This window comes from Aspergillus pseudonomiae (assembly GCF_009193645.1).
Source record: "Aspergillus pseudonomiae strain CBS 119388 unplaced genomic scaffold BDV37scaffold_41, whole genome shotgun sequence".
NCBI lineage: Eukaryota > Fungi > Ascomycota > Eurotiomycetes > Eurotiales > Aspergillaceae > Aspergillus > Aspergillus pseudonomiae.
The window spans coordinates 207,632-234,910 of NW_022476033.1; the positions used below are offsets into that span (position 1 = coordinate 207,632).

The window sequence follows — 27,279 nt, forward strand, 5'->3', positions numbered from 1 at the left end:
CGGACGTGCCAAGACCGTTGTTATCCGCGCATAGGTTCTTTTAAGAGGGGTTATAGTACTCTCGGAGGTCTTTTGACAGTGTGCGCAGTACAGACACCGTCAACACATGACACAACGCTGGCATCAGCCGTAGCTACGCTGTCGAAATAGGTTCCGTCTTCTTCAGCCAGCCCCAACACCGCGGAGCTCGATATGGACATGATCATCGAGTCCTTTACCACGGAGGGGAATTATACTCCGTAGGATGGGCCATCTCAGATACGTGGTCCCCTCTAATTGCAACTGCGTCATGGGCGGAAGAGCCGTGGTCTGTTGGGTTGGGGACCCCTCTGGGGGCTCCATCCGACCATCGGCATCGTAGTGGGGTTGTATCGTTTCAAGATATGTTGTTTGGGTTTAACGGATTCGGACAGGGCTTTCCTGGATAGAGGGATGGACCATGAGGGATGATTCGATGCCCTACCGATGCTGACGATATTTGTTTTATGTGCAGGCCATTGTCTGTCATGGACTAGTATTCGTCTCCTACTGGGGCATGTAGAATGTATTGCCGCCGGATAACAAAAGATTCTCTGTTTCTGTGTCCTCTTATCAGGGGGCGCAGCAGTGGGGATCGAGTGGCGGTGACCGTGTTTCTGGTCCCGCGACCCATCTTAGGTCTTTGACTAGACTTCCCCTTTTGGATAAAATGTGGCGTCATATACTATACATAGTATATGCTTCTGGCGATACTCCACGGTGACTGGTCCCCTCAATTTCCAGAGTATCTATGCGGTGTCCCCTCCCGAGTACCTGGTGGTCTCAACCAAGATATGCACTGAAGGAGATGAACAAAGTGTATCGTGTAGGGTTCAGGTCTTTGGGTCCACGCCATCGGTGGCGTGAGGCCATTGAATGGTGACCTGGTATTAGCCAATAACCGCCGCAAAAGCCGAAACACCAGTGGGACTTGGGCCCGACCGGCCCAATGGCACGTCGAGAGCATCGCCGAGACCGGCTGACAAAGCTTAGCGAAGCTTAGCTTCTGCAGTGGGGTTCCATCGCTAGTCGTACTAGTCTTACAACTGATCGGAGTCCTAGGATTAATCTCTCATAATAGTACTCCGTAGCCCCCCCTAGAGAGGGGCAGGCCAGGTCTCGCCATCTTTTATAAACCCCTCTCTGACCCCTCCCCCTCTTCCCTCTTTTCTCATTCATCTCATCACAGTCTCTCTTCCAATAACGACATTATCACACATCCTTCATTCACCATGGGTTGGTTCGGTATGGTTCCCTGGTCTTCGCTTTCTAGGCATATTTTCTCTTACCTATACTAACCAAATCTCAGATGACGACAGTGACCAGGCTCGCCACTACGAGCAGTTCAACAACTACGACGGTAGCGAGGAGCACAAGGCCAAGTTCAGCCATGAACTCATTGCCGGTGCCGCCTCCTTCGAGGCCATGAAGGCCTACAACGACCACTGCGAAAAGAACGGTACGTTGAATCATCTACTTTCGCTCTCTCTCTCCTCATCGATTTCGATTCCGAACGTCTACTAACAAAAGACCAAAACAGGCAAGCCCCAGAACCACGAGACCGCCAAGGAGCTCCTGGCCGGTTTCGCCGGTGCCTTCATCGACCGCGAGGTCGAGACCAAGGGTCTTGACTTTGTTGACCGGGAGCGGGCCAAGCACCACGCCCGTCAGCAGCTCGAGGAGGCCTCCTCTCGCGACTTCTACTAAGCGCCTTCGCGGGATCCAGCTATGATTGTGTTTTTGTCCTAGCTCTGTCGATATATATACCAATTTGAATACCAATATACCACGTGCCATCTGTTTCTTCTATACGTCCCACCATGATAGGTACCTAAGAAAACAGGAAAGGATCTAGATAAAATGCACCTCATCCTTATGAATGCCCCCATTCCGGACCAACTCATCCAACCGATCTTTCGTCCGCTGCGCCACGGCCCGGGCATACTCCGGACCCACCGGAAGCGACGACGGCGTTTTCTGCGGATCGACCTTCAGCCAGGCGACTGCTTTGGCATCCGGTCCCCGACTGGCCGCGCGGATCTCGTCTAAATCGGTATCCGTATATCCGCCGCCCATAATGATCGCAGCGGGGGAGTTCCCATGTTCTGTAGATGTAGTTGAACTCGTCTGACGCAGCAATGCAGGAATCTCATTCTTCGCCGTCGACGGCGAGAGGAAGAGATGCGTTACTATATGGTGGACTCCGTCAATGATGGAACGATGCAGGCTACGAGACTCATTCACACAACAATATAACCAACGAAAGATAGAAGATGGGAAATACCTTCGTATTCAGGATGCAATGCCTCTCGCACAAGATCCCCGATCTGACTCGTCTTTCCGCACACGATGACCGGTACGGCGGTCGGTAGTGTTCCGGCGGTACTTCTAAAAAGTCGGGCTGTTGCGGGGATTGCTCTGGGGAACATTTTATAGGTGTATGGTTTGCCGAGTTTGTTGATTAGATTTGGTACTGATGATCGTGTTGATGGGAGATGGGTGTTTACAAGTCCGACTCTTTCTTTGTAGTCCGATTGGGGTTTATGGTGGTTTCGTCTGACTATTAAATATGATATGCGAAGAGAAGAGTGGTGTTGGCGGCAGTTGTGTTGATAATCAATACGAGGATTATAGTTAGATACGAGGCGGGGGAGATTCGAGATTCACCGCCTTGCTGTCCATCTGGAGTTGTGGAAACTGATATTAAACGACGGACCTGTGAATTCCCTCATCCGGTTAGCTTTACCGTTTTAAATATAGCATCCCGATACACTGTTCTATAGTTACTATTTATCTTATTCTTCAAGTATATTGAAACCTCTCTTACTATTCCAAGTACTTTTTTTTCTAACTTCTTTATTTTCCCCAACTCTATCCCCTATATTCTACACTTACTCGATTGGGCTGTCGTATCGGCGATAAATATGCCCACAATACAGAGAAGGGAATTGTTCCCAACAGTCCAGAACACTTGAGCAGCCGCGTACATTTCCACATGATCGGTTGCCGCCATCATGATAAGGCCCACAGTCGTGATCAGAAGGGCGAATGCATAAGCGTGAGGTTGTCCAGAGATGCCGAGTATCTTCGCAATGGCCAAGTTGCAGACTCCTTTAATAACACTGCTGAGGATGGTGATTGTGGCTGTGAGGGAGTGCAACATAAAGGCGGATGTGACATAGGGAATGAGCGAAGTTGGTCCAAACGGTGGCGATAGCCTCGACCTCTTTGACACCGGCCTGAGTCAGTTCTTTCTGAGCCGAGATAAAGTAGTTAAATACTCCACGAGTCCCGACATGTTCGGGATCCTTGCCTTCTCTGCTGTGGGGTGGCACTGTTGAGTGTCCAGCTTTGCTATCCACAGCGTGAAATTCCACCAGACGGAACGAAGCAGAGGAATAGAATGACACGCGCAACAGAAAAGTTGATTGCTGACATGAAGGTTTTCTTGGGCAAAACAATGGCTGCCAGTGGCCATAAATTCAATGGTAAGAGGATTTTGGCTGCAGTGAGATTAATGACGCCGCCGACCACACTGCTCAAGATGCTGGCAGTGGGCATCGGAGAGTAGATGGCATAGATGGAGGAGACATACGGAGCCAGGATGCCGGCAGCGGTCGAGAGGATGCCCTTGACTAGTTGAACAAGCCACATCATGATGTGATAGATGACCAGAGCGATAGTTATCTATATCTCGGATGGCTCGTGCCAGGTGGACTCCGTGTTGATATGATACGGTGATTCCCATCCCCCGGGGTTTCCAAGATACGAGACAGGGAGTGTGCTCTAAAAGCCCTATGGCCATCTAGGTACGACGCACCGTTCCGTCACAGAACAGTATATCGACAGTGTTATCCGGTCCTCTGCTGCTCATAGCCGCTGTATCTGTCTGTTGCGATGTAAGCTGGCTTAGCTGAGACATTATATGACCTAGAACGGTTTAGCGGACGTTAGGCTAGTATAAAAGCGCAATAAACAATGTGCTCAAACCCGCTCTCCTGATTCGCACCAAGATCTGATCTTGTTTCTCCATAGGGACCATCACCCTTCGAAGCCAAGACTGCTTGGCAATAATTGCAGCATGACTCAGTCGCGACCTAATTCATCGGCCAAATGAAGCGGCCATTTTTCCCCTATTGGAAGTTCTGGCTGCTCAAATAATGCTTCCGCTCGTGGCGATTCCTGGAGTTGATGGCACGGTAGCAGGTGTTCCACTACTACACAAAATTTAGGAATGCAAATTGGCCCAAGAAAAGGCTCAGTCAATTTTGAACAAGCGGTACCCCTGACCTTTCTATCCCCATGTGAGCGCCACTCCATTTATGGAAAGCATAAATTGGAACAGGACAGTCGACATAAGCTGGATCTTCTTTATACCATATTGAGCTAATCAGTGAATCAAGATTCCCATCATATATACTGAACATCGCTTGGGGCTTCAAGTGTGCTCGACAACTGGTCGTTGGCCTAGCGACTATTAGTTTTGGCCAAAAAAAAAAAAAAAAGTGAAAAATAGCATACGTGGGATTTCACATACCCTTCTTACGACAACCAAGCCTGAATGATACCATGCTTAGAAATGCTTACGGATCAGACTATAGCAGGAACCCAGGCGGCCGCGATGCCGATGCCCTATACTGCAAAAATGTTCGGGCCGCTTACTAACGATAGTCGCTGGCGGCCGCCGAACCCGACTCCATATCCACCCTTGTGTGGCTGAATGGGCACGAATTTTGTACTTACCAATCAGCGTATTATAAACAGATATGATTTAGCTTGAACAAGACCGAATCTTCGAATCACAGATCGGCATCTTTTCAGGAACTGAGCCGGAGGGTTGCATGTCCCCTTTTCGGAGAACCATGGTCCATACCCTTCTTCTATAAAGTCTTCCGTTCCTAGATTCCTCGTTGAAGAGGATCAGGCTACCTTCTACTGCTATATCTGTCAAGTATGGCATCCAAACCCACAGTCATCATCATCGGCGGCTCATTCGCAGGACTGGGTGTTGCCAAATCCCTGTTGACAGAACTGCCGTCAGTGAAAGTGATCCTGATCAACCCTTCCGAGAAGGCCTTTTTTTGTATTGCTGCGCCGCGCATCTTCGCAGATCCAGACTCCTTCGCACCCAATCAGTACCTCATTGACATAAAGGACACTTTCCAAAAGTACCAGTCCAGCAGGTTCGAGTTCGTGCAGGGTTCGGCGACCACGATTGACCCCACTTCGAAAACTGTGTCCGTCTCAGATACGAATGTGACTCTTCACTACGATATTCTGGTCATCGCCTCAGGCAGTACCACAGCTTCGGCAATTGGGAAGGATAGTGCTGTGGTACTTTTCAAGTCAGCGAACACCGAGGATATCCAGAGCTTGATCCGATCCGGCCAGGAAGAAATTGCGAGCGCGAAAACGTTTCTTATAATAGGTGGTGGGCCTGTTGGGGTAGAGTTCGCTGGGGAGCTTGCAGAGGCTGTCCAGGGCAGGGCCGGCGCCAAAGTGATCTTGGTTACCCAGTCTGATCGTCTTCTTTCCCCACTGAAGGAGACCGCGTCTACCAGAGCAAGACGTCTCTTGGAAGATAAGAATATCAGCGTCCAGACTCAACGCAAGGTACTGCACGTCGTGCAAGACTCGATCACCAAGAAATGGACTGCTACATTCGATGATGGCGATGAACTCACAGTGGATCTTTGCATCTCAACGACTGGGGTTTTGCCGAACAATTCATTCATCCCTGCTGAATTTCTCTCCGAGAGTGGCTGGGTGAAAGTCAACGATGCATTCAAGGTGCAGAATGGCACCAACCAAACAGTAGATTCTGTCTACGCTGTGGGAGACATCACAACATATCCAGACCGTCTGGCCTCCAAGATTCGGGAACAGGTCCCCATCGTCACAGCGCATATAAAAGCTGATATCGCGGGCAGCGGTGCGCGGCCCACATACGCAGCGAAGGGCTCCCTGATGATGCTAGTGCCTGTCGGTAGATCCGGTGGTACTGGACAGCTGTTTGGCTGGGCTCCCTGGAGTTGGCTCGTGTCTAGGATTAAGGGTAAGGATTACTTTATCTCACAGGCGGCTAGCTTTCTGGGCGGTAGTTAGACCTGGAACTTGGAGTTGTATTATATTCCCCATTTTGCTATTTGTTTTGTTGTTTACCGCTTTGTTTGATGTACGTCGCGAGCACTTCTGCTAGATTAAAGATAGATAGACGGAATCTCTGATGCTCTGACAAGCTGGCACGCATGTAAAGGTACAATACAAGTCCGTAAATCGGTAGTGAGGAAGCTCAAGTGTATTGATTTGAAATGACCGAGCGGATGCTGAGTAGAATATATAAATCGAGGGCCGAGACCCTGGGTGAAAGTGGAGCACTCTGCTGCAGACCACGTGACTCAGGACTTGACCTTGACCCTGAATTACATAAATTTATGTCTTTGATCCCTGAATCCAAAGCTCCCAATATTGCATTGTTGACTTTATCTGATCATGGCAAGCCACGTGGAACCTGATAGCCCAGACATACGTGAATCTGCGGTACACGCATGCGCCCAATGTAAAGCAAGTAAAAAAAAGTGCGACAAAGCGCTACCTTCCTGCAACCGATGTTCTAGGTTCGGTGCTCCCTGAGTCTCTGTATCTCTAAGTCTCACTGGAAACTTATGTAAGCTAGACTCATACTCCGTTGCATCTATGATGAGGGAGCCGGCATAGCTCCAGCAGAGATCATATCCAAATTTCAGGCCGTCTTCGATCGCCTGGACAGACTTGAAGAAAATGTTTTTGCACCCACCGCGGCCACCAATGCCTCACCAGCCCCTCGTATGACCTTAGCTGCTAGACCAAAGGTCCCGGAAGCAGATAAATGGCAACTATCTCCTCAACTACTCCAGCCTTCGTATCTGGGTATGATTGCCGGGGGAAGCGTCTTCAGAATATTAGAAGAGAAGGACATGACGATGCGGGGGTTAGTTCATAAGTACTTCGACACAATACACAATTATATGCCCATCATGTCCAAGGTTAAGCTTAACAAGCAAATCCAGGAGGTTGAGGGTTTAAACTCCAAAAGCGCGTTCATGGTTTTAATCTTGGCTATTCTTCTTCTCAACGAGCATCCGCCAGCTGACTTCGATGGTGCACTTGGTTCATCAGAACTCTACCAAGTTTGCAAGTACCACTTCTCTTTGTTTCTGTCACTCAAAGAGCCTTCCATTGAACTGATACAAACTGGACTCTGCATCACACTATATGAATATGTACACGGCATCCCTGAACGTGCCTATGTCACGATTGGGACGTGTGCCAGGATGGTTAGCGTCCTCAGGCTTCATTCCAATGCAAATAGCGCGCCTCAATCTGCCTTAACAGAAGACTACTTTGACGAAAACGCACATGTTATTTCGGCAATGCATCTGCTGAACAGGTGAGGATGTCCCATTTATAGTTTCCCGGTCGGCTATCTTAAACTGACCAAACAACCCCATTGGTAGGCACATTTGCCTCAGCTTTACGATGCTCGGCAAGCATCTCAACTCTGAATATTCACCTATTATAGAGGCCCGGGAGCCTCCCATGACCTCAGGTATTCAACCAAGTATCCTATATACTATGAGCCTATAATAATCGCATCCATGAATAGTCATGGGACGGGCAGTGGACGCCCTCAGCCGTGAAGCCGAAGGATGTCGAATATTATGGCGTCTCCAACAGATCATTCATGAAGACATTCCAGCATGTGGGCCTGGAACTTCCTGGCCCACTCAGTTAGATCGAGTTATTGCTCTGGATACCGAATTGCAGAACATGAAATTAGGGTTCCAAGACTACAACGACGACTCCGCTTGGCGAGGCGATTTTGCAGCATATGCTGTGTAAGCTTTCCCCCTCTCTAACGTCATACAATAATGATGAAAGTAGATCCTAATAACCCACTAGAGCCTCCCTTTTCATGTTAAATCTTGTCAGCCAACAGGAAGAAATACTGCCTGTCACCGAATGCTTCGGACAGCGCCATATGGAAATCCTGACCTCTATTGAGATGCTGATGAAGATGGTGAACAGTCAACTCAGTGAGGCCGTGACCACTGGGTATAATGCTGATTTCCTGACACCGTTTTCTATGACTATACTGGCGCTTGGAGCAAATGGCCTCGAATCGATCTCATCAATGGAAATGGGAGAGGAGTGTAAATTAAACCAAAAAAGGGTTTTCACAGATTTGCTGCGCTGCCTTGGCGCGCGATGGAGACTAGGAAGTAAGATACTCCGCATCTTTCCAATGCGTTCACGACTGATTGATCATTTATAGAGGAATACTTGAAAATTATAGACGTTGTATAACCGCTGTATGACCACCGCCGTAGGAGGCAGTCAAGTCAGGCATCCTTAAATGTGCTGAACAAGAAATGATCAGTCAGGCACTCGGCGTTAAAATAGCAAGGGTTACAGGCAAGAGAACTGCACTATGTCCGTCGCGGTCCCATGCCTAACAAGGGTCCTTAGCTATCGATGGTTGTTTTAACGGGCTACTCCCTAGTGATTTCTATAATGGCATACTGCCAACTATGCCTGGATCCATGGCTATCAGCAATCCCTTAATACCATTCCTGGATTTGTCGTGTATAGTTTCTTAACAAAATTGTTCTTCATCTCCTGATACGCATTTCGAGGGCGAGAGGTGGTTCAAGCCCTCATATTTGACAACTCTTCAAAATATACTACAGTAGAAGTGAGACGAAGGTAGCGAAGAGTAATACTAGACACCGAAGGGGTATAGTTAGAGTGACAAAGAGTACTGGGCCTCAGGGGAGGTCTAGGAATATACAGTATTCGACAGGATGATACTAAGCAAAGGGAATCAAAAGTTGAGGCAGCTGAATAATGGGAATTACAAGTCAATTATGTCGAACGTAAGAATTCCACGTACTATGACCGAAGAGATCCCGGGGCCAAGCGTAAGCACCAAGCCTTAGCTTTTTTTAGATGGGTGCCTGACGAGATTTGGTCTTGACCCTTGATTTCAAATCTCAGGATGTAAATTACCTAAGCGAAAGGCAACCACCATTCGACTCACTAGAAATCGTGACTGGAAATCCAAAATACGAATCTAAACTACTAGGAACATCGGATCCTCATCCTCCCTTCGCACGACCAAAAGGGGAAATAGCAAGCGAAGAATATGGCGTTGATCAAGATCGAAATCATCTCAGATGCAATCTGTCCCTGGGTACGTGTGCCAGTCGCAACAGTCCCAGTAGCCCTAAAGCTGATCTGCCAAAGTGTTACATTGGGTATCGAAACCTGCAAAAAGCTATCTCCTTATACAAAAAGACATACCCCGGTGGCTCGAATGACACCATAGAAGTATGGTGGAAACCATACTTCATTGATCAAGAACCGCCAAAGGAAAGCATCTTAATACAGGGTCAGTCTTCAATCCTATAATAAGCACGCCACCCTGCCAGGAGCCGAAGCTAACTCATGGGCTAGACCGTATGCTCCGCCGCATGGACCCCAAAATGGTAGCAGCGGCCCAAACCCGCTTGAAGCGCGTAGGTGTGGATGCCGGGATCCGCTTCAGGTTCGGTGGGTATATCGGGTCCTCTCGACTAGCGCATCAGCTGCTGTATATGGCCGCCCGGGAGGGCAGTGAGCTGCAGTGTCGGGTTTCAGAGTTGCTCTTCCACTACCAGTTTGAGGAGGAGGCCGATATTAGCCAATTAGATACCGTGATTGCTGTTGGTGTACAGGCTGGATTGCGTGAACATGATGATATTCGAGAGTGGATAGCTAGTGGTGCCGGGATAGCCGAAATGGAAGTTGAAGCGAAGAAGGCAAGGTCTGATGGAGTCACCGGCGTGCCCCATTTTGTTATTGGGGGGAAGCATCTTATGGAGGGTGCTGTGGATATGTCAGAACTGTTTGAGGCTTTTGTTGCTGTTAGAGAAGGGCAGTCGAGCTTTCGGAATTGATACGGCGTTGCGAGCGATTGACATACCAATGTTGGGGGTTCACTATCCCAGCCTCAAGCCGTTCCCTCCCAAGTGGTGCACGTAGAAGCCATGTTTGATGCATTGAATGTGCGTACAAATCCGGATAGAATAGAAAGGTGTCTAATCGAGGCCTGATTAAGATCCTCTATGAACTTATTACATAGTATTGAACTGTACGAAACACTGATATCGACTGCAAGCTACTAGAAAGTGTATACGTCTTTGCCATTCTGACTAGAATCACAAGAAGTACCTCTAGTAATACCCAAGTTCCCATTGCTTAAAAGTCGACTCCCTGTCAGGTATTGTATATGTCGGCTAGAGCGTTGTATCCACCCAGTCTATCGAGGCACATGCACGGAAGATTGAAACAACAGTCCAACAATATGAGTAATGGATATTGAAGATCTTACCAGAAGCGGTAAACGGTAAATTTCATCACTTGTCCAGGAAATCCTCTTCATCTAATCTTCACCTAACACTGGAAACACAAAGGTCTAGGCAGCTATTGTTAGTGCTTATCTCTTGCAGCCTTTGCTCCAACAGCCAATCGTAGAGCCACATATCCTAAAATTCGGCATCCGAAGGATTAGAAGCAGACTTAAGGGACAAGGATGATAATCCTTCGTTTCATTTACTCAAACTCTGACGATTACTGTTGGCATATCGTCTCCACATAAGGCGTCCAGTCCATCCTTTCTTGCGCGGCAGCCCACTTGAAATCCTGTTTAATGTGAGGATTTAAGAGGCACTCCCCTCTCCAGTAACTGGCATCTTCTCACTTTCAGCGAACCTCGGTATATGTCGGTTTGCTGGAATTATCTGCATGTGTGGTTACGTTTCCAAGTGGCCCCCTTGCCTCCACTGTGGCCCGAATGCATTGACACCTGCGTGCCATTTCAGGCTAAAATGAGCACAATAACCAGCCGGCCAGTACTCCGTACTCTGAACATATACTTATCTGATTCATAGGTTGAGTACTATTAGGGAATTGCTTTCTATAATAGCGTGGCTTGTCATATTATGCCACTAAGAGTAAAGACTGCTTATGGTATCACGATGGTGGATTAGTGATCCGGAGCCCTCATCGAGAACCTTGGCAAGTAGAACTACCCTTAAACAAGCAGGCTCCAACATTAGTATAGACCAGGGATCGAGATCCTTCAGACTATGAATTAGCAGACAGAATAAATTCAACTATGAGACAAGGAGATTTAGTGCTCGGTAGCCGTTGGGGTCCACTCTTTAAACACCTGCATATACGACTGAGTAAACCAGGGTCCTTGTCGAGTACGTGATCGACATAAGCCGTGGCGTATAACTAGTCTTGAAGAAGCGAATGATGTGCACCCTGGAGGAAATCTTGCCGCTGGAGGCGAGCGGGAATGCGGGTAAAACCGCCTTGCTGCTACTCGCTGTTTTGCCAAAGATTGGGTTAGCAGCTTCAGGGAACTCATACTGCTCAGTTCTGTTGGGTATATCCTCATCAAGGCAAGGTTGCTATTCCTGTTAGCCCGTACTCTACCCTGGTAGCTTCTAATACGTATAAGCCCTGGTTAGATATTGCCACTCAGCTGACTATTGTTCTTCAACCTCTCGTTACTCTGGTTCAGGCAGGTTCTCCGAAGAGTTGAGTATCATTCGAAGAACGACTCAGTCCCTATGGAACAGCTGTATTGGAGCATCCTCAACCCGTGTAGGGCATTCTATGCCTGGGAGGGTGTTGCATTCCATGTAGGCCCTCATTCCATCGCGGAATTGTCCCTACCATCGCTTGTCTGGACACCGCACACAAGTGGCGACGGCTCAAGACTATTCGATTAAAGCGTTATACGGTAATTGCCGATTACTCAGATTGAAGTGAAGCTATGGAAATCTGATACCGAGGAGTGCAACCCCCTCACATCACATTAGTCCCATAATGATGCATTTACGATGGATCCTCTGAATACATTGAGAGTTTCGGCTTGTGCCGCCGCTCATACACTCGGATTGGCTTATTCCAGAGGATTCTACTCCCAGAACAGATAACAGGATGCAGGGATGGCTGGGCGAGATCAACAACCCTGTCGTCAGAACCATGGTGACAGGACTTACTTCCCCTCTTGAAACACCCCTACAGGGCAGAGGCGGCGTTGTGAGGCGCGTGGCCTGTACATTTAACTCGGCCGGTACGTCGGCATCGGATTTAGCGTGTCTCGGACGGACGTGCATTCGACATGTAGAATTGCCACCGGTTATCTTAGTGTAATGTGAGTCGAAGATCTAGCGTGCTTTACTACATTTCCCATGCTACGCCGCCCCTCTGGAAGTATGTCCGGAAGCCGTTGTCTCCTGCCTCAGCGTTTCGTGACTGCGTTGTCTGGATATCCTGCGCCGTGCACATTGCCTAGGCTTTTCTCTTCTGGAAGCTACCTGTAATAGGATAAACCCAGAAGTTAATCGAAAATTACTCGTAACGTGTTCCTCTTTTGTTGATGGGCTCTTGGTAAGGTTGGGAAATACCCATGCTACGGACAATGTACTTTTGTCGCCCTAAGCACACCTGTAGGATGATTGATAAGAAAAACGAGCGGAATTGTGGCCGAAATGGCAAGCATCCCTGTCTGTAATATATTTATTATTTTGCACATCTCGTAAAGACTGTGGGTCGAGCAGTATGCACGGTATCTAGTTCCTCAGTAGCTGCTGATAAGTCTAGAGCCAGCCCTGATCCCTGTCGATCTCCGCTAAGCCGGATTTGCCGTATGCCGAGGGGGAAGTGATTGGGTGGATATGAGCCTTATGTTCGGGATTCATTATATTAGCACGTTAGAAGATGTGGACCGTATTGCGAATTTGTAGTCATGATGCTGATCGACGCGATTTTCTATGCGGTTGGCGATTTCCGATTACTGATGTCCGAGGGAGGGAAGATGGGCAGTTGGAGGGCCGAGAGAGATAGGCGTTAATCGTGACATCTAGTGTGGCGAGTAATATAGATTTCGATGCTCTATTTGCTAAAACTAAAAATCATATTGTCTAATATCTAAAGCGTCTATCTCTAGCAACTAGGAACTAATCAGCGCTACATACGAAACCATCTGCCATTGGGAAATGTCACCGAGCCCCACTTAGTTTGCAGTGACCAGTGAAACATATGTCTGCAGGTTGCTGGTGTGGTGCTCGCCCAACCCTGGCTTATCGCCGATCTCCTTGCCGTGGGTGTGGAAGGCGCTGCTCACGGTGAAGCGTACGCCATTCCATTCCCGGACCACACCGTGTCGTCGGCGCGCAATGTCATTGATCAGAGGCACCACCTCCTCGGCAGCCGTTATAACGTTGCTCACCTTGCCGGGGAAGATGTGGATAACGCCGTCCTTCTCAAAGGTCAAACTGCTTCGGAATTCGGATGTGGTCTTGAGCTTGGCCAGAACACTGCCCTTCCAGCCGCGATAGTGGAACCGATCGAGGAATCCGGGCCAGAACCGGGTAATCTCCCGCTCGCAGTGGGGCTTGATCCGAGCAGCGATCGCTTCCTCGTCAAGACTATCCAGAAGTGCTTGGCCCTCCTCGTGACGGTCGAATGATCCGAGGATGGTGTAACTGCCGTGTGTTAAGATATACTTCTTTTGAAGGGGCTCGTTGGTATCAATCGCCGGCATCACGCAGGGAAACCAGCCATCCATGACGATGAAAGAAAGAGGCTTTTCCTGTGGCTGCTGGTCCTCGTAAACCAGAGCGATACAGGTCTGATAGGTGATACCGATGTCGACGGGAAGAGCATCCGCGATGTTCTGTGGCAGAAGGCTGGTGTAGCCGGTGGCGTTGATTACGACGTCGAAAATGTATTGCCCATCTCCGGTTTGAATGCGGTTGGTTTCTTCGGTGTGAATGATACGGTCGACCGTCGTATTGAGGTGCACGTAGATGCCTGCACGACCCAACTTGTCTTTGAATGCATTCCGAAGTCGGTCACCAATGGCAACGCTGGGTTCGTCCAGGTTGTATGCGCTAATAAGGCCCTGGAAGCCATTCGCCTCCGGATCAACGGTAGTACACTCAGGAGATTCGTAGCAAACATCCCTGAATGCCTCATCGGAGACCTTCGATGGGTTTCCAAGAGCGTCCGCTTCGCCATGTGCATATATCGCGGATTCATGGTAGACAACAAGTTCGGGATACGTCTCGCAGAACTTGACTAAGGCTTCACGGCAGCTGTCGCGAGTGGCCTTGGACCGAGGGTAGTGTGGCCCCTTGTGCAAGCGGATACCAAAGTTTCCTGAGACGCCTTGGAAGATATCAGGCTTCTGCTCGAACAAAGAAACTCGGTGGCCTTGTTTCTTGAGCTCCAGGGCAAGATGGCAGCCGTTCCATCCGCCACCAACAATGCCGACTCTTAGCTGTGTCGTGACACGCATTTTGAAGAGGCAGGTAGTTATAGTCTGAAGATGATTCTGTTCGGTTCAAAAGACTTGAGAAAGGTGGTTGTTGAAGTAGGGAGGAATAGCCCCCAAGGCTTCCCATCGCTTTATATCCTTCTCCGCAGCAGGATAGCTTGACTCACTCCGGTGGCCATGTCAAGGGTGCTCTTTCCCTGATTGTAACCCAACATTCCCGGATAACGACATATGCACCCTGAAGCCAATCGCATCCAATGTGATACGAACGGATGAGGTGGAATGAGCGGCAAAGTCGGGATAGATGATTGTCGACGACTCCAGAAGATCGTAACATACTTGGATGAGCTTCTGATGCATGTCAGCGCTTGATAATGTCACATCCGCGGCGATGCATCCGCGAAACAGTATCCAATGAAAGGGTCGGGGGACGGCACGAAAGGAAGCACGCTAGTCGGGATGTGCAGCCTTTGCAGTGGACAGTGCGCCCTGCAGAAAACAGAAAAACATTCTGCAGGTATGGTATCATCGCTTAAGGATTCCAATCCTAGCAGATACCCGTCGGGGGATAACGGGATCCCGAATTAGGGTTATCCTGTTGCAGTGTTGGAGCCGCGCGTCGGAGTTAACATTTATTCCGACTGCCCGATAACCTCGTACTTTTGCCCCCGTCATTCTCACTCTCCCGATCCCCCCACTGATAGACCAACATCGACTGCGATAGATCCCTTTCTTGCGCGATAACCCTGTAGTGCAGCGTAATGTCTCTGAATACCGACGATTCCGGTCGGATAAGGACCCGACAACGCGCGAAAAGAGCGTGCGAAACGTGCAAACTGCGCAAGCGGAAATGTGACGGCCACGAGCCCTGCACTTACTGCTTACGATACGAATATCAGTGCACTTTCAAGCCTCATCCACGGAGGAAGCCTGCCGCTTCCAGATCTTCCGCAAGGCCCAGCGAGGAAGAAGACTTACCAAAGGTTTCCGACAGAGCTGATGCTAATCAAGAACACATGGAAGCCAACTCTGGCACTGCTTTCCCCCATCTCCTGGGGATGCGGTTGAATCCGCAGGGTGCACCCAAAGTATACGGGTTTAGCTGGAATCTAGGGCCACGGGATGAGCCTCTGGAGCCCTTCACCAATCTTACGGATCTGATTTCAAGAGAGGAGATGGAAGACTTGGCCAGCCATTATTTAAAGAAGATACATCCGGTGTATGCAGTCCTGGATCCTGACACGTTAAGGCAAAAGATTGTTGCCCGATGGCATGATCCTGCAACTGCGGCCAGCTATGACCCCATTCTTTGCGGCGTCGCGGCATTAGGCTCGTTGTACTCAGGCCATCAGGAACATCTGAATGAAGGAGCGCTGGTTCAGTCTGCAAAGGAGATGCTCGAAACCACCCGGATCTCAAAGACCACCCTCCTGCATCATGCCACCGCCTGGATCTTACGGACCATATATCTCCGAAGCACCAACTGCCCCCATGCCTCGTGGATGGCCAGTTGTTCCACCATGCACATCATAGAGGCTATCGGGGCTCATCAGGATCCAGAGCTGGTGTCTTTGGTTTATTCTGACACCGCAGACGTTAGCGTAAATGACGAGAGTCAACGCCGGCTATTCTGGGTAGCCACAGTGCTAAATGCATGGATCTCGTATGAATATGGTCGATCACGCGTTATTCTACGAGGTGTCTCCTGCAAACCACCTCTACCGCGAACGGGCGACTTCACCACAGATCTCATCTCCATGTACCAGATCTCCGAACGACTGGATCCCGACCAGAACAATAAGCTTTCAGACCTAGAAGATGCACTCAGCCGTGTTGAGCGTCTCACGCTTTCCCATGACGCCTTGATACTATCCCAAAGTAATCTGGCACTCACTATTTATCGTCGTTTGCGAGTCGCTTCGTCGAATATCTCGAATGACATTCTTACCCGCATTATCCGACTAGGCAATGACGGTCTTGAGGCCGCGGTACGACTGGCGGAGGAGCGTTGTCCGTGGTGGCATGTCGCCAATATACCCTTTCAGTTCCTCTGCATTTTGCTTGCTATTGACACTAGGGAATCACTGTCATACGTGGGTCCGGCACTGCGCTCATTCAGGGCCATCACCAGTCATTACAGCACGCCGACACTACACACCGCACTTGAGACTATAGAATCATTGGTTCGTCTCTCCCAGAACAAGAAAGAACGGGACTTGATTCTTCTCAGAGATAGCATGCAACAAGAAGACTCGGGGCTAACCGAACAAAATTCAACGGCATCCCAAGCCTTCAACGACGCTTCTTGGCTGGGGGCGACTGGGGATCTGACTTTGCCAGATAACTTCGACTGGGATTGGAATGTATTCTTGGATACCCAGGTTCCATTCTTCGACGAGGGTGAATACGGTGGCCAGAGATATAGATAATGCAGGAAATGAGGACTATTTACAGAACCAGAAAGTGCTCGTATGCGTCTACTTATAGTATTAGTTAATAGACCTAGGATTTAATCATTCTGTTTGGATTATATCATAGACGAACATATCTCTTCTAAGCTCTTCCTTGTCCTTTGGTGCCGAATAGCGGTTTTCGAAGCCATTCAGCGGCTAAGTCGGGCATGACGGGAAAGTCGGTTAGGGCGGAGTTCGGGTTGACGCAATGGAAGCACCACTAGAAATAAATACTCTGAAAAGAGCACATTTAGTCTAGCCGAGTAGTGAAAACATTTGGCAGATGTCGCTTAATTGATTCCTTTCTCCCAATTTCTTTTTTTTTTATTTTGTGGTGTGTGTCTTGAGCGCCTCGCAACGATGCAGTCTTTTCGCCAATACCGAAGCATGCGCAGAGACCTGCAAGAAAGCATTAAGCTGCACGGTCCGTATGCTGCTGCTGGCGATCGTCACGTACAGCCGACCGATGATATCTTGGAGGATGCCGATGATGCCAGATTGGAAAAAGGCATTCATTCGATGGACGGTCACGGCCAATCGCCATACTCCACGCCCGGAATCGTTCTCCACGACGGCCAGAAAGTGACTGTTCCTGGAGTGAACCTCCGCCGCGCATCCGAAATCTGTGAGCGTGTCAACACAAAAACACTATTCATTGTCGGGTTTGATGGCCCGGACGACAAGCTCAATCCCAAAAACTGGTCTATAGGGAGGAAATGGGCGACATTGGGCATTGTCGGCACAACGGGTATGCTTGTTGGATGGGCTTCATCCATCGACTCCACTGTGATTAAACAAGGGCAGGAGGCGTTCGGAGTCAGTGAGGTGGCCGAATCTCTCGCAACCGCGCTGTTCCTGATCGCATTCGGCTTCGGATCTTTGGTAGCAGCACCCTTTTCCGAGACTGTTGGGCGGAATCCAGTCTACATAGCGACCCTTTCCATTCTTATGATTTTCACAATGGCATCGGGTCTGGCTCCAAATTTCGGGGCTCAGCTTGCTTTCCGCTTTTTAGCCGGATTGTTCGGGTGTACGCCGATGACAACCTTTGGCGGCAGTATGGCGGATATCTTTGACCCTATGGACCGCACATATGCCTTTCCAGTTTGTTGCACGTTGTCCTTCTTGGGCCCGTTCCTGGCTCCAATGGTTGGAGCTTTCATTGGCCAAAGCACGCACATCAGCTGGCGCTGGACCGAATGGGCTACACTGATCATGGCTGCGTTAGTGACCGGTGCTATCTTCCTGTTCGTTCCAGAAACTTATGGTCCTGTGCTTTTGCAGTGGAAGGCGAAACACCTTCGTGAGATAACTGGTGACCAGCGGTTTATGGCAGAGATTGAGCTTCGCCAGACGTCGCTTGTGACTCGGTTGATGCACAGCTGCTCCCGTCCCTTCCATTTATTCTTCCGGGAGATCATGGTAGCACTCTTTACCATGTATCTGGTCGTGGTCTACATCGTCTTATTCGGGTTCCTGACGGGCTATGAGTTCATCTTTGGTAGGACATATGGGTTCACCCAAGGGTCTGTGGGCCTGACATTCATCGGCATGAACATAGGATTCCTGATCGCCTTTGCCATGGTGCCGCATATCTACTTCTCATACAAGAAGCGGCTCCTGAATGCGATTGAAAATGGACACAATGGGTTGCCGCCGGAAGAGCGACTTTGGTTCGCTATGTACGGAGCACCCTGGCTGCCAATCTCTCTTTTCTGGATGGGCTGGACCAGCTATCCGTCTATCTCGTACTGGTCGCCACTGGTGGCCTCAGTGGCTTTCGGATTCTCTGTCCAAGGAATCTTTATTTCCACATATCAGTACCTCATTGACACGTATGAGCTCTTCGCAGCCAGTGCCTTAGTGAGCGCAACTTTCTTCCGTTATATCGCTGCTGGTGCGATGGTCATCGTGTCGATTCCGATGTACGGAAATTTGGGCGTACATTGGTCCCTCACGTTGTTGGGATGTATTTCGGTCCTAATGACGCCTGTGCCGTATATTTTCTATAAGTACGGACATGTCATTCGGCAGCGCAACAAAAAGACGCCTTAAGGAGTGTGCCGGAGGGTGTGTCGTTCAATTATTCGGAGGCGAATGCAGTGAAATGGCCAGTCACGGCCAATACTAGTCAGTGTGAATGGAATTCGGGTAAATAAAAGCTAGTAGATACAATTAATTTGATTCACCGAAGCACCAGTCGTACGTAGTTCACTGAGTACATAGAGTCCAGAATAGCATTACTGCTGATCCTTGGGGGTTTTGAATGCGGGCGGAGGTAGCGGAAGAGGCCTTATTTTCAGGCAACAATTGTTGGCAGCCACGTGCCGGGCAGACAAACGATGCAAAAGTAGTGGTCATCTTTTTTGACAGTCCGTTCAACTCCTACCTTTGTGTTGAATCCATCTCACAAGACAAGTGTGTCTGTGCTTCCATCTCGAATAAATCTCCGTTAGCGCTGCCAACTATCCAGCATTTAGTCCACACAGCAATAAACGATATGTACCATTCGTTTACGGAGTACGCAACCATGGTTAATATCACACATCCAATGATTGGCTCGGTCCGCTTGCGTCGGCCAAAATCCGTTTCTCAGCCGCTCGGTGAGATTCCGAGGACGGCAGACCTTCTCCATTACTTGAGCTGAGCTACCCCGGTGGCCAGGTTTGGTGAGTGGAGCCCGTGGGGTGTCGCATGCGGAGAGTCACAAAGTCCCCGGAATCGGGTCACGCAGTCCGTAGGGACAACAGACTGGCAACTGGATCTCTCAGTTCGGTCTATGTATGAGCATTCTTCATTCTCCAGACGATAAGTCAGTTGGCCGATAGCAATAAGGCCGACCCGGATCGGTATCGGCTCATCGCGTCAGCCCTCACGTTGATCACCTGTCCTGTCGGCCTTGCAACGCGCACTCGGTTTCGGCTACATTTAATGCCTCATAGACCAGAGCGTACGGGTGTCGTCCTTGCGTCAAGGCGTCCACAGCAAGCCAATCGCGCATTGGCAATGCTAAGCATTTGTCGACTCTCCACTTCGAGTGGGTTTTGTCCCGGGTTCAGACATGGTCATTGGAGGGTTTGAAGACAAGCACGACAAGCATTTCTTACTTTCCCTGCCAAGTTCCATTTTTCCAAAGTCTGGTGATCAAGACCTCCCACCTCAGCGGGTCTCGCAGGATCCTTTTCGAGATTTCTAGCAGTAGTAGGCTCCAGAAGGCTCGGAGGACCGAATGCCCCTCCACTCCCTCGGGGTTAATGGCACCCTTCTCGCCTCGGCAGTTATACCTTCATGGATTATGGCTCCATGAAGGCGGTAGAGAACCGAGAGACGTTAGTAACTTGTGCCCCTTTTATTTCTTTACTTTTCACCTCATAATTGTCCCCTTCCGTCGGACAGAATTGACTCAGAATCGAAAAGAGAAAAAAAAGTCATGATGCAGGGCGAGGCACTTCGTTTTGCCCAGATCTTCTTGATCGTGTGCCCTTCGTTCATTCTCTTCGGTTACAATCAATCCGGTGTCGGAGGCTTGACAGACTTCCCTTCGTGGGTAAGGCAGTTCCCTGGGATTGACACAGTCAATACCACTGGCGCTCAGAAATCCCACAACGCTACAGTGCAAGGCGCCGTTGTTGCTTCTTACACCCTTGGTGCTCTCTTTGGGTCCCTGATTTGTACGTGGATTGGCGACATCCTCGGTCGGCGTCGGACTATCTTTGCTGGGGCGTGTATTGCTCTGATAGGCCAGGCATTAGAATGCTCGGCTTATGCTCTCGCACAGTTCACAGTCGGCCGGGTAATTCTCGGTTGGGGTGTGGGTATGCTGAGCGCTACAGTGCCGGTCTGGCAGTCGGAGTGCTCACCGGCGGATAAGAGAGGGAGAAATGTTGTGTTGACAGGCATGTTTATCGCCTTTGGGTTTGCCATGACACAGTGGATCAACTTTGGTTTCTATCATATGCAGGAAAGGTCCGCGTCATGGCGAGGGTCTCTGGCAATCCCAGCGCTGTTCTCTTTGACTATCATGGGTAGCATATTCTTCCTACCAGAATCTCCTCGCTGGCTTGTTCTCAAGAATAGATCAGATGCTGCACAGCAGACCCTTGCCAATTTGAGACAGAAGGATGTGGTATCACCCGAGATTATGCACGAATTGCGTGGAATTGAAGTCTCCCTGGAGGAATCATCAAGTGGGAACATGGGACTGAAAGGCATCTTCACAATGGGGGAGGAGAAGCTCTTTTACAGATTCCTTCTCTGTATTCTCCTACAGTTCTTTCAGCAGATGACCGGTGGTACTCTCATTTCAGTCTACATCCCCATCATATTCGAGGATAATTTACACCTAGGCGCCAGTTTGTCGAAGGTTCTTGCCGCATGTGCTCTGACATGGAAATTCCTCTGTTGCTTTGTCGGCTTCTATGTCGTGGACCGAATCGGACGCCGGGCTGCGTTTATGATCAGTGGTGGTGGCATGTCCATGTGCATGCTGGCGCTGACAGTGTCCAACTCATTCTCAAACAACCATACTGCGTCTATTGTCTCGGCACTGTTTATTTTCGTGTACAACTTCTTCCTTCCGGTGGGATTCTTGGGGGCGAACTTTGTTTACCCAGCGGAGGTTGCCCCGGTTCGTCTGCGAGTCGCCATGCATTCCTTTTCGATAGCGAATCAGTGGCTATGGTAAGCATCCATGTTCTATTACTGAGAGAATGAGAATACTAATCTGGTTCACCGGACTAGGATGTTTGTCGTTGCAATGATTACTCCTACCGCAATCGCCGACATTGGCTACCGCTACTACATCGTATTCACTGTCATTGGCGGCCTTATCCCGCCTGTAGTTTATCTCTTCTACCCGGAGACAATGAATCGATCCCTTGAAGAAGTCAATCAGATCTTCCACGACGCCCCATCTATTATGTCCGCCGTCAAGATGTCCAGAACCCTCCCTATTGGTGATAGCATTATGGAAGAGCTTGAGGGAAAGAAAATGGCTGAAGAGATTGAATGAGACACGCCAAGTGTTCTTGCTGATGTGTACCAGAGCACTACGAAAGAGCTCGGGCATTTAGGATAGAAGAGGTGGCAGAGGCTGCTGAAGTTATGCTTTTCTTTTATTTTCTTGTTAACTTTACTCTAAACACTGTTTTCTGCAAAGATTCGGCCCCGATTCAACATTTCAAACCCCAGTATGTACTCAATATCAGGCATGCTTTTGAGTTATAGATTCGATCATTTCCTTGGCCCTATATTCATTAGCGAGAGGCACTCTTCTATTCAAGGGGGTTGGACTTACACGTCTCCAAGCGCCACCATACACACGGTCTGCCAGATTCCTAGGCCAATGCGTGGCGTGACTCCGCGGTACAGTCCCCGTATCCCACTTTGCGCATATATGTACCGGAAGGTGCTCCCAATACTGAGCTTTGTGGGGCGGTTGGGATCGGCCTTTAGGCTCTGCATCTCTACCCGAATTACCTCGATGGGCTGGTTCCAGCTAGCCAGAGCGCCTCCAACGCCCGAGGCAAATATCTTCTCCACGACGCCCAGTCGCTCCTCGCGCCCTTTGTCCGTGGCTCTACGGATTGCGTCCTCAACCAGTCGGGAGAAGCCAAACCGAGACCCCCAATTGGTGACTTGCCGAATTGCTACGGCATTGACACCTTTGTTGATTCCTCGCAATCCCTCCGTCCGAAACATCGTAACAAATGTCTCTAGGGCACCCGGTGGTTTCAGCCCGGCTGCCGCTTGCTTCAGTCGAGTAATCTCCGCTGTCTTCATACAGGTACAGAACCCGACCGTTGCGTACGCCTGAGCCGCACCACCGATCATGCCTCCTGCGATGCCGGACAGGAATTCGGAGGCACCAGCCGTCCGCGAATGATACTCGACTTCGGAGGCCACAAAGAGCAGAACAGCGCCTTTAGTGGACGCCTCAATCCAGGCCCATGGAATTAGGCCTTGGTAATCTAGTCAATTTATCGCAGGGGGTCAGTGGTATGAACGCTCGTGTATCGTGATCGGTGAGGGCGGCATACAACCGGCAATTCCTCCTCGCGACCAAACGCGTCTCAGGGCTGTGATAAATGAATCCGACCTATTGGCTGCCATTGTGGTCTTGATGACCTCCAGTGGCTATTTCTCGTTAGATGCACATCTGGTAAGGGAGGAAACCGACATAGACTGACCTGCCCAAGTGTGGTGACCCTTCAATGGAATCAATACGATATCAACGAACTGCAGAACAAGTGAAAACGCACTCGAACATATTTAAGCTAGCGCCAACTGGATTACAGGAACAGTCAGACGATGCGGTAAAGACCAATAGATATGATGGGGCTGGGTCAGTTACGCAAAAGATTGCTCGCTCCAACGTCCCTTTTCTTGATTCCGGCATCAGGGGCAGACTGCTGGAGAGGAGACATATTTGAGAGACCGATAAGACGTCGCAGTATGATCGGCAATATAGTAAAGACGAGGTAGTCTCATCCTCTACGTCTCCAAGAACATGTCTCTATAAGTGTGTTTTGTTTATACAACGTTAAGCCGATCCTACTTCCCCATTCCGCCGATTTTCGGAGCGATGGGTATCTCCATCTCTACTCCCACACAGAGCTTGCGATCCTGGATATATTGGACAAGAAACTAGTGTTATAACTTCGATCCACTAGCAAATATATTCCCCGACAATCGGACGTCGGTGTTGGCGAAAATTCCAATCGCATTGTCCGCAATTACCGATATATATTTTCACAAAGTGGATAAACTGCGGTCGGGTAGGCCAAGAAAGGATCACTATACCCGCAACATATTAATAATAGCGAATGTGATAGGGAGCTTGGATAGTCATTGGATGATCCACAAAAAAGAAGAAGAGACCATCTTATTCCCCGTGTGCTAATGGCCCTATGGCTGACCACGGACTGCTGGTCACTGTGAGACCTCTCGGGAAACATCCGATCTTTAGCTACGTAGCTCGAATGTCACTAACCCGAATTGAATAGCGCATTTTTATATCGTCATAGGGTTTAGGCTTTGGGGCGGCGGGATGGGTGCGCCGGACGCCACACAGACCTCTCAGATATGATATCCTGCAGGTCCACCGTTCCACCGTGAGGTTCCGAATCCTTATACACAGCACATTCGAGAGGCTCAGCATTATAGATGATGGCAAAATGTCAGGCCACGATGACATCATGTGGACAAGCCACTGAAGCCACGACTCCACGTGACCCATCGGTTCTGGACCAGTTCATTGGCCCGGGACTTCCACGTGACCGCTGTTTTCGTTGATGCGATTCATTCCACTGGTGGTAGTCTCCATTAAGACCGGAAAACTTCTCCTTTTCTCCTCTCATGTCCTAGCGCCCCGTTCAATCAGCCTTGCCCACTTTATGGCGTCACCGCATTAAAGACCCTTATTTCGGGTCATTCCCGCTCTATGGGCTCTACAACAAGACGGGACTGACTATCAATGGATGGCTATTCTCCTCTGCGCTCTAACGGTCGAGTACTACGAACACTAGGATGCTGAGTGATCCCACCGACGGTGCGGTGTCGCGCCTGGGCGCGCCCAGCACGGAACCATCTTCCGACGTAATCCAGCCCTCTAGCATGGGGAACCCTAAGATCCGGATTCCGCGCTTAAGGACCGCCCCCGTCACAACTCACCGCCCACGCATCAGCCGGGCGTGTGCCCCCTGTCATCAGAGGAAGACCAAATGTGACGGCCAGAAGCCTCAATGCAAACAATGTCGTCAATTGGCTATCCCCTGTACGTATGTGGGGTCAAAACGAGAACGACAAAAGTGTGCCCTGGCATCCGTCCAAGCGAGGGTCCAGTCTTATGAGTCTCTGTTGCAACAAATTATTACGGAAAGCAGCGAGGATCCATCCAAGTTCAAGCTGATTGAAGAACTGATCACGGTATGGATGTCCGTCGGTCAGGCATACGGCGGAGTCGTTTGGCGTTAGAGAAGTATGCTAACCCCTATCTAGAGACACTTCGAGGGGACACCGACGATACTTGCACCGCTTCTGGCGCTAGGGTCCCCTTCGGACCGAAGCCCGTCCCCGTCCAAACATGGCCTAACGTTGTACCGAATGCTTGCCTCGTGGATGTCCCATGCTCGCAGTGAGACCCAACCACTTGCGCAGAAGCCACCCATCCAGATCACCGAAATTCATCGTTGGACCTTGCTGGCGAACAATGACACTGCGAGCCATCTATTATCACTTTACTTTACGTGGGAGAATCCGACCTGGCAACTGATTGACAAGGATATGTTTGTCCATGACCTCGAAGGTGGTCACGGAAAGTTCTGTTCCGCATTATTGGTTACCGTATTACTCTTTTTTGGCTGTGTACGTGTGGCCAGCGACTGGAGAGGAGTGACACTAACCCGGAGCTCAGAGTCTATCCTACAATCTAGATAGGATCACAGATCGACGAGAAGAAAAGCTACTTAGCAAGAAATTATATGCCGAAATACAGCGTCTATGGGAGATCGAAAAACATATCGAGAGTCTTCCTACTGCGCAGTCCAGCATACTGATTGGACTACTCTGTTGCACGTTCGGCTTAGACAGATTCGGCACCCAGTATATTATGCATGGCGCTCAGCTGTGCCTAAATTTAGGTCTACAGCATGAGTATCCCTCATACCTTTATGACGATGCACCGGACGAAGATGGACGGCTCGCTAGGTGCCATAAGTTAGTTTCCTGGGCAGTGTACGATGTTCAAGGGTGAGAACGCACATGCCGGCTTTGAACTGTTTCTTACTAACCTTCCACACAGCCTTGCTTCTCAAGTTTACAGAAAGGTACCAGCCTGGAAAGAGCCTCCGCCCGTAAAATTCTCCCCAGTTGAAGCGGCAGGATTAGATGCAGGTGTTGAATGGAGTCCCTATCCGTTCACCACTCCTATTTCCCAGCCATTCTTCTTCACGGCGGCGTGCTTCAGGTCTGACCTTGTTACTATAGTTCATCACATTGCCAAATTTGCCCTTAAGTTTCCAGATGCGGTCATGGGCAATGAAGATTGGGAGTACGGCCACCAATTGCATCAAAAGCTACTTCAGTGGAAGGCCACCTTGCCGCCTGTTCTTCTACTTGAACAAAATTTAACGCCGCATGTTATCTGCTTACAGTTCGTCACCCTTTTACACCTCGTTGCGGTTGAGGCGACTGACAGTTATTGTAGTGAATATTACCATGCAACGATTGCATCTCTCTGCCAGATCTTTTGTGCAAACTTGGGCTCGACGGATGACCAGATTCCGAATCCAGAAGAGTTTGATCCATACACAATAGTGTCGCAGGCTTTGGATGCCATGGGTTCCTTGATATTGCTATTCAAACGCTGTCACGGGTGGAAATCCCTCCCGGTTGTTATGCTGCATTATTTCTGTGTCGCAGGGGTTCACTCAATCTCGAAATTGAATGCCCATGACCCGATGTGGAGCTATGTTCTAGAGGATTGCGTCGTGGGCCTGTGGCACATGAGCTTAGGGTGGGGCCGATTATGTACCGCATTTCTTCGGACGATCGAACTGGTCTTGAAACAGAGTAATCCGGACCCATCTCTCGTGCCTTCTAGGGTCGTCGAGATCTTCAGGCAACTCAACGAAGGCGATCTGTGGACGGTGACGGACATATCATCCCTGGCGGCCGATTATGTGGTTCACCAAGTGGCTACTCAACCGAAGTCGAGTTCGAGCTCATGGTCTGCGTATCGCTCCCAAGGCTTGCAGAGTCTTATCCATGACATGGATAGCCTCTCCGTCAATCTCAGCTCTGAATCCCCAGAGTCCCTTGCATCCGTCAAGGAGCCCTATGACTCTCGCAGTTCCGAAAATCCTGACATGCGAGATGCCTAAGGGATTATTGATACTGAATAGTCTGAGCTACTGAGAATATTTGGGACTAACACGCTACATCGGGGCGCCGGTGCTTTCCATCTATCTCTTGCTTATTGTGCACGTGATGTGGCGGATGGCATGGAGGGCGGTTTCAAGGGTACCGTACAACAAGGGTCAAGCCCCTATTTAGGGAGGTTTCTGCGAGCTATAGCTATCCTTAAGGCTCCTCAGCCACCTGTCTTTATCGAGACACCTCGCTATTACAGGGGGAGACCTCCACAAACCCTAATACCCGCTTCCTATCACAAACAACGCGGCGGGAGCGCGGTGCCGCATTTGGTGATGGTGGTGGGTATGCATCTGATTAGTATACGACAACCATCTAATTTGATGCAAAACGGTTCAAATTGCCCGTAATACGGGTAGGCCATATATATAGAATATGGTGATCCTGCATATGACAAGAAGCTCGTTGTGATTTGTTCTCTAGAGGACGGAACCACGCTTTTTACGGCTTTCGGGAGTTCCGAGACAGAGAAGATAGGTTCGATCTCAGAATGTGAATTAT

General features: G+C 49.6%; 11 protein-coding genes across 11 annotated transcripts; 8 read left to right on the top strand and 3 right to left on the bottom strand.

Annotated features, from left to right (window-relative positions):
* The first annotated feature begins 1,121 nt into the window (after positions 1-1,121).
* BDV37DRAFT_250731 (DUF3759 domain-containing protein) lies at positions 1,122-1,924 on the top strand. The gene is made up of 3 exons (XM_032082208.1): positions 1,122-1,263; positions 1,328-1,477; positions 1,559-1,924. The coding sequence occupies exons 1-3, from the start codon at positions 1,251-1,253 to the stop codon at positions 1,723-1,725; spliced, it is 330 nt and encodes a 109-aa protein (XP_031940636.1). The 5' UTR covers positions 1,122-1,250; the 3' UTR covers positions 1,726-1,924.
* On the bottom strand, positions 1,870-3,675 carry BDV37DRAFT_283922 (uncharacterized protein; the record flags this gene model as incomplete). The annotated part of the gene is made up of 3 exons (XM_032087395.1): positions 1,870-2,207; positions 2,914-3,257; positions 3,455-3,675. The coding sequence occupies 3 exons, from the start codon at positions 3,673-3,675 to the stop codon at positions 1,870-1,872; spliced, it is 903 nt and encodes a 300-aa protein (XP_031940637.1).
* A 942-nt stretch (positions 3,676-4,617) lies between these two features.
* On the top strand, positions 4,618-6,222 carry BDV37DRAFT_294730 (NAD(P)/FAD-dependent oxidoreductase). The gene has a single exon (XM_032089697.1). It carries the CDS (start codon positions 4,972-4,974, stop codon positions 6,121-6,123), a length of 1,152 nt encoding a protein of 383 aa, XP_031940638.1. The 5' UTR covers positions 4,618-4,971; the 3' UTR covers positions 6,124-6,222.
* Positions 6,223-6,521: 299 nt separating this feature from the next.
* On the top strand, positions 6,522-8,585 carry BDV37DRAFT_250734 (fungal specific transcription factor domain-containing protein). The gene is made up of 6 exons (XM_032082209.1): positions 6,522-6,635; positions 6,695-7,447; positions 7,515-7,606; positions 7,664-7,895; positions 7,960-8,279; positions 8,333-8,585. The coding sequence occupies exons 2-6, from the start codon at positions 6,846-6,848 to the stop codon at positions 8,362-8,364; spliced, it is 1,278 nt and encodes a 425-aa protein (XP_031940639.1). The 5' UTR covers positions 6,522-6,635; positions 6,695-6,845; the 3' UTR covers positions 8,365-8,585.
* A 505-nt stretch (positions 8,586-9,090) lies between these two features.
* BDV37DRAFT_250736 (DsbA family oxidoreductase) lies at positions 9,091-10,225 on the top strand. The gene is made up of 3 exons (XM_032082210.1): positions 9,091-9,250; positions 9,304-9,448; positions 9,514-10,225. Exons 1-3 carry the CDS (start codon positions 9,203-9,205, stop codon positions 9,993-9,995), a joined length of 675 nt encoding a protein of 224 aa, XP_031940640.1. The 5' UTR covers positions 9,091-9,202; the 3' UTR covers positions 9,996-10,225.
* Positions 10,226-13,052: 2,827 nt separating this feature from the next.
* BDV37DRAFT_146198 (uncharacterized protein) lies at positions 13,053-14,613 on the bottom strand. Its single transcript, XM_032078898.1, has one exon. The coding sequence runs from the start codon at positions 14,414-14,416 to the stop codon at positions 13,130-13,132; it is 1,287 nt and encodes a 428-aa protein (XP_031940641.1). The 5' UTR covers positions 14,417-14,613; the 3' UTR covers positions 13,053-13,129.
* A 457-nt stretch (positions 14,614-15,070) lies between these two features.
* BDV37DRAFT_146200 (uncharacterized protein) lies at positions 15,071-16,910 on the top strand. The gene has a single exon (XM_032078899.1). The coding sequence runs from the start codon at positions 15,157-15,159 to the stop codon at positions 16,822-16,824; it is 1,668 nt and encodes a 555-aa protein (XP_031940642.1). The 5' UTR covers positions 15,071-15,156; the 3' UTR covers positions 16,825-16,910.
* BDV37DRAFT_146201 (MFS transporter) lies at positions 16,909-19,009 on the top strand. The gene has a single exon (XM_032078900.1). The coding sequence runs from the start codon at positions 17,209-17,211 to the stop codon at positions 18,901-18,903; it is 1,695 nt and encodes a 564-aa protein (XP_031940643.1). The 5' UTR covers positions 16,909-17,208; the 3' UTR covers positions 18,904-19,009.
* Positions 19,010-19,887: 878 nt separating this feature from the next.
* On the top strand, positions 19,888-21,949 carry BDV37DRAFT_146203 (general substrate transporter). Its single transcript, XM_032078901.1, has 2 exons — positions 19,888-21,528; positions 21,589-21,949. The coding sequence occupies exons 1-2, from the start codon at positions 20,279-20,281 to the stop codon at positions 21,857-21,859; spliced, it is 1,521 nt and encodes a 506-aa protein (XP_031940644.1). The 5' UTR covers positions 19,888-20,278; the 3' UTR covers positions 21,860-21,949.
* On the bottom strand, positions 21,837-23,513 carry BDV37DRAFT_146301 (mitochondrial carrier domain-containing protein). Its single transcript, XM_032078902.1, has 5 exons — positions 23,201-23,513; positions 23,109-23,133; positions 23,037-23,055; positions 22,887-22,983; positions 21,837-22,817 (listed from the first exon to the last, which is right to left on the bottom strand). The coding sequence occupies exons 1-5, from the start codon at positions 23,271-23,273 to the stop codon at positions 22,141-22,143; spliced, it is 891 nt and encodes a 296-aa protein (XP_031940645.1). The 5' UTR covers positions 23,274-23,513; the 3' UTR covers positions 21,837-22,140.
* An 862-nt stretch (positions 23,514-24,375) lies between these two features.
* Positions 24,376-26,729, top strand: BDV37DRAFT_272253 (putative C6 transcription factor; the record flags this gene model as incomplete). The annotated part of the gene is made up of 4 exons (XM_032084845.1): positions 24,376-24,774; positions 25,262-25,563; positions 25,649-25,897; positions 26,054-26,729. 4 exons carry the CDS (start codon positions 24,376-24,378, stop codon positions 26,727-26,729), a joined length of 1,626 nt encoding a protein of 541 aa, XP_031940646.1.
* Between the last annotated feature and the right edge of the window lie 550 nt (positions 26,730-27,279).

What these genes read in the sequence shown, in the direction of transcription:
- BDV37DRAFT_146198 (XM_032078898.1), bottom strand. Translation starts at nt 14,416, where the DNA reads ATGCGTGTCACGACACAGCTAAGAGTCGGCATTGTTGGTGGCGGATGG.
- BDV37DRAFT_146200 (XM_032078899.1), top strand. Translation starts at nt 15,157, where the DNA reads ATGTCTCTGAATACCGACGATTCCGGTCGGATAAGGACCCGACAACGC.
- BDV37DRAFT_294730 (XM_032089697.1), top strand. Translation starts at nt 4,972, where the DNA reads ATGGCATCCAAACCCACAGTCATCATCATCGGCGGCTCATTCGCAGGA.
- BDV37DRAFT_146301 (XM_032078902.1), bottom strand. Translation starts at nt 23,273, where the DNA reads ATGTCTCCTCTCCAGCAGTCTGCCCCTGATGCCGGAATCAAGAAAAGG. An exon ending in TGGAGCGAGCAATCTTTTGC is followed by an intron (nt 23,134 to 23,200) that starts GTAACTGACCCA and finishes CCTGTAATCCAG; the next exon opens with TTGGCGCTAGCTTAAATATG. An exon ending in GCGAGGAGGAATTGCCGGTT is followed by an intron (nt 22,818 to 22,886) that starts GTATGCCGCCCT and finishes TAAATTGACTAG; the next exon opens with ATTACCAAGGCCTAATTCCA.
- BDV37DRAFT_146201 (XM_032078900.1), top strand. Translation starts at nt 17,209, where the DNA reads ATGCAGTCTTTTCGCCAATACCGAAGCATGCGCAGAGACCTGCAAGAA.
- BDV37DRAFT_250731 (XM_032082208.1), top strand. An exon ending in CGACCACTGCGAAAAGAACG is followed by an intron (nt 1,478 to 1,558) that starts GTACGTTGAATC and finishes AGACCAAAACAG; the next exon opens with GCAAGCCCCAGAACCACGAG.
- BDV37DRAFT_146203 (XM_032078901.1), top strand. Translation starts at nt 20,279, where the DNA reads ATGATGCAGGGCGAGGCACTTCGTTTTGCCCAGATCTTCTTGATCGTG. An exon ending in ATAGCGAATCAGTGGCTATG is followed by an intron (nt 21,529 to 21,588) that starts GTAAGCATCCAT and finishes TCACCGGACTAG; the next exon opens with GATGTTTGTCGTTGCAATGA.
- BDV37DRAFT_250736 (XM_032082210.1), top strand. Translation starts at nt 9,203, where the DNA reads ATGGCGTTGATCAAGATCGAAATCATCTCAGATGCAATCTGTCCCTGG. An exon ending in CAGATGCAATCTGTCCCTGG is followed by an intron (nt 9,251 to 9,303) that starts GTACGTGTGCCA and finishes GATCTGCCAAAG; the next exon opens with TGTTACATTGGGTATCGAAA. An exon ending in GGAAAGCATCTTAATACAGG is followed by an intron (nt 9,449 to 9,513) that starts GTCAGTCTTCAA and finishes CTCATGGGCTAG; the next exon opens with ACCGTATGCTCCGCCGCATG.
- BDV37DRAFT_250734 (XM_032082209.1), top strand. Translation starts at nt 6,846, where the DNA reads ATGACCTTAGCTGCTAGACCAAAGGTCCCGGAAGCAGATAAATGGCAA. An exon ending in GATTTTGCAGCATATGCTGT is followed by an intron (nt 7,896 to 7,959) that starts GTAAGCTTTCCC and finishes ATAACCCACTAG; the next exon opens with AGCCTCCCTTTTCATGTTAA. An exon ending in CGCGCGATGGAGACTAGGAA is followed by an intron (nt 8,280 to 8,332) that starts GTAAGATACTCC and finishes GATCATTTATAG; the next exon opens with AGGAATACTTGAAAATTATA.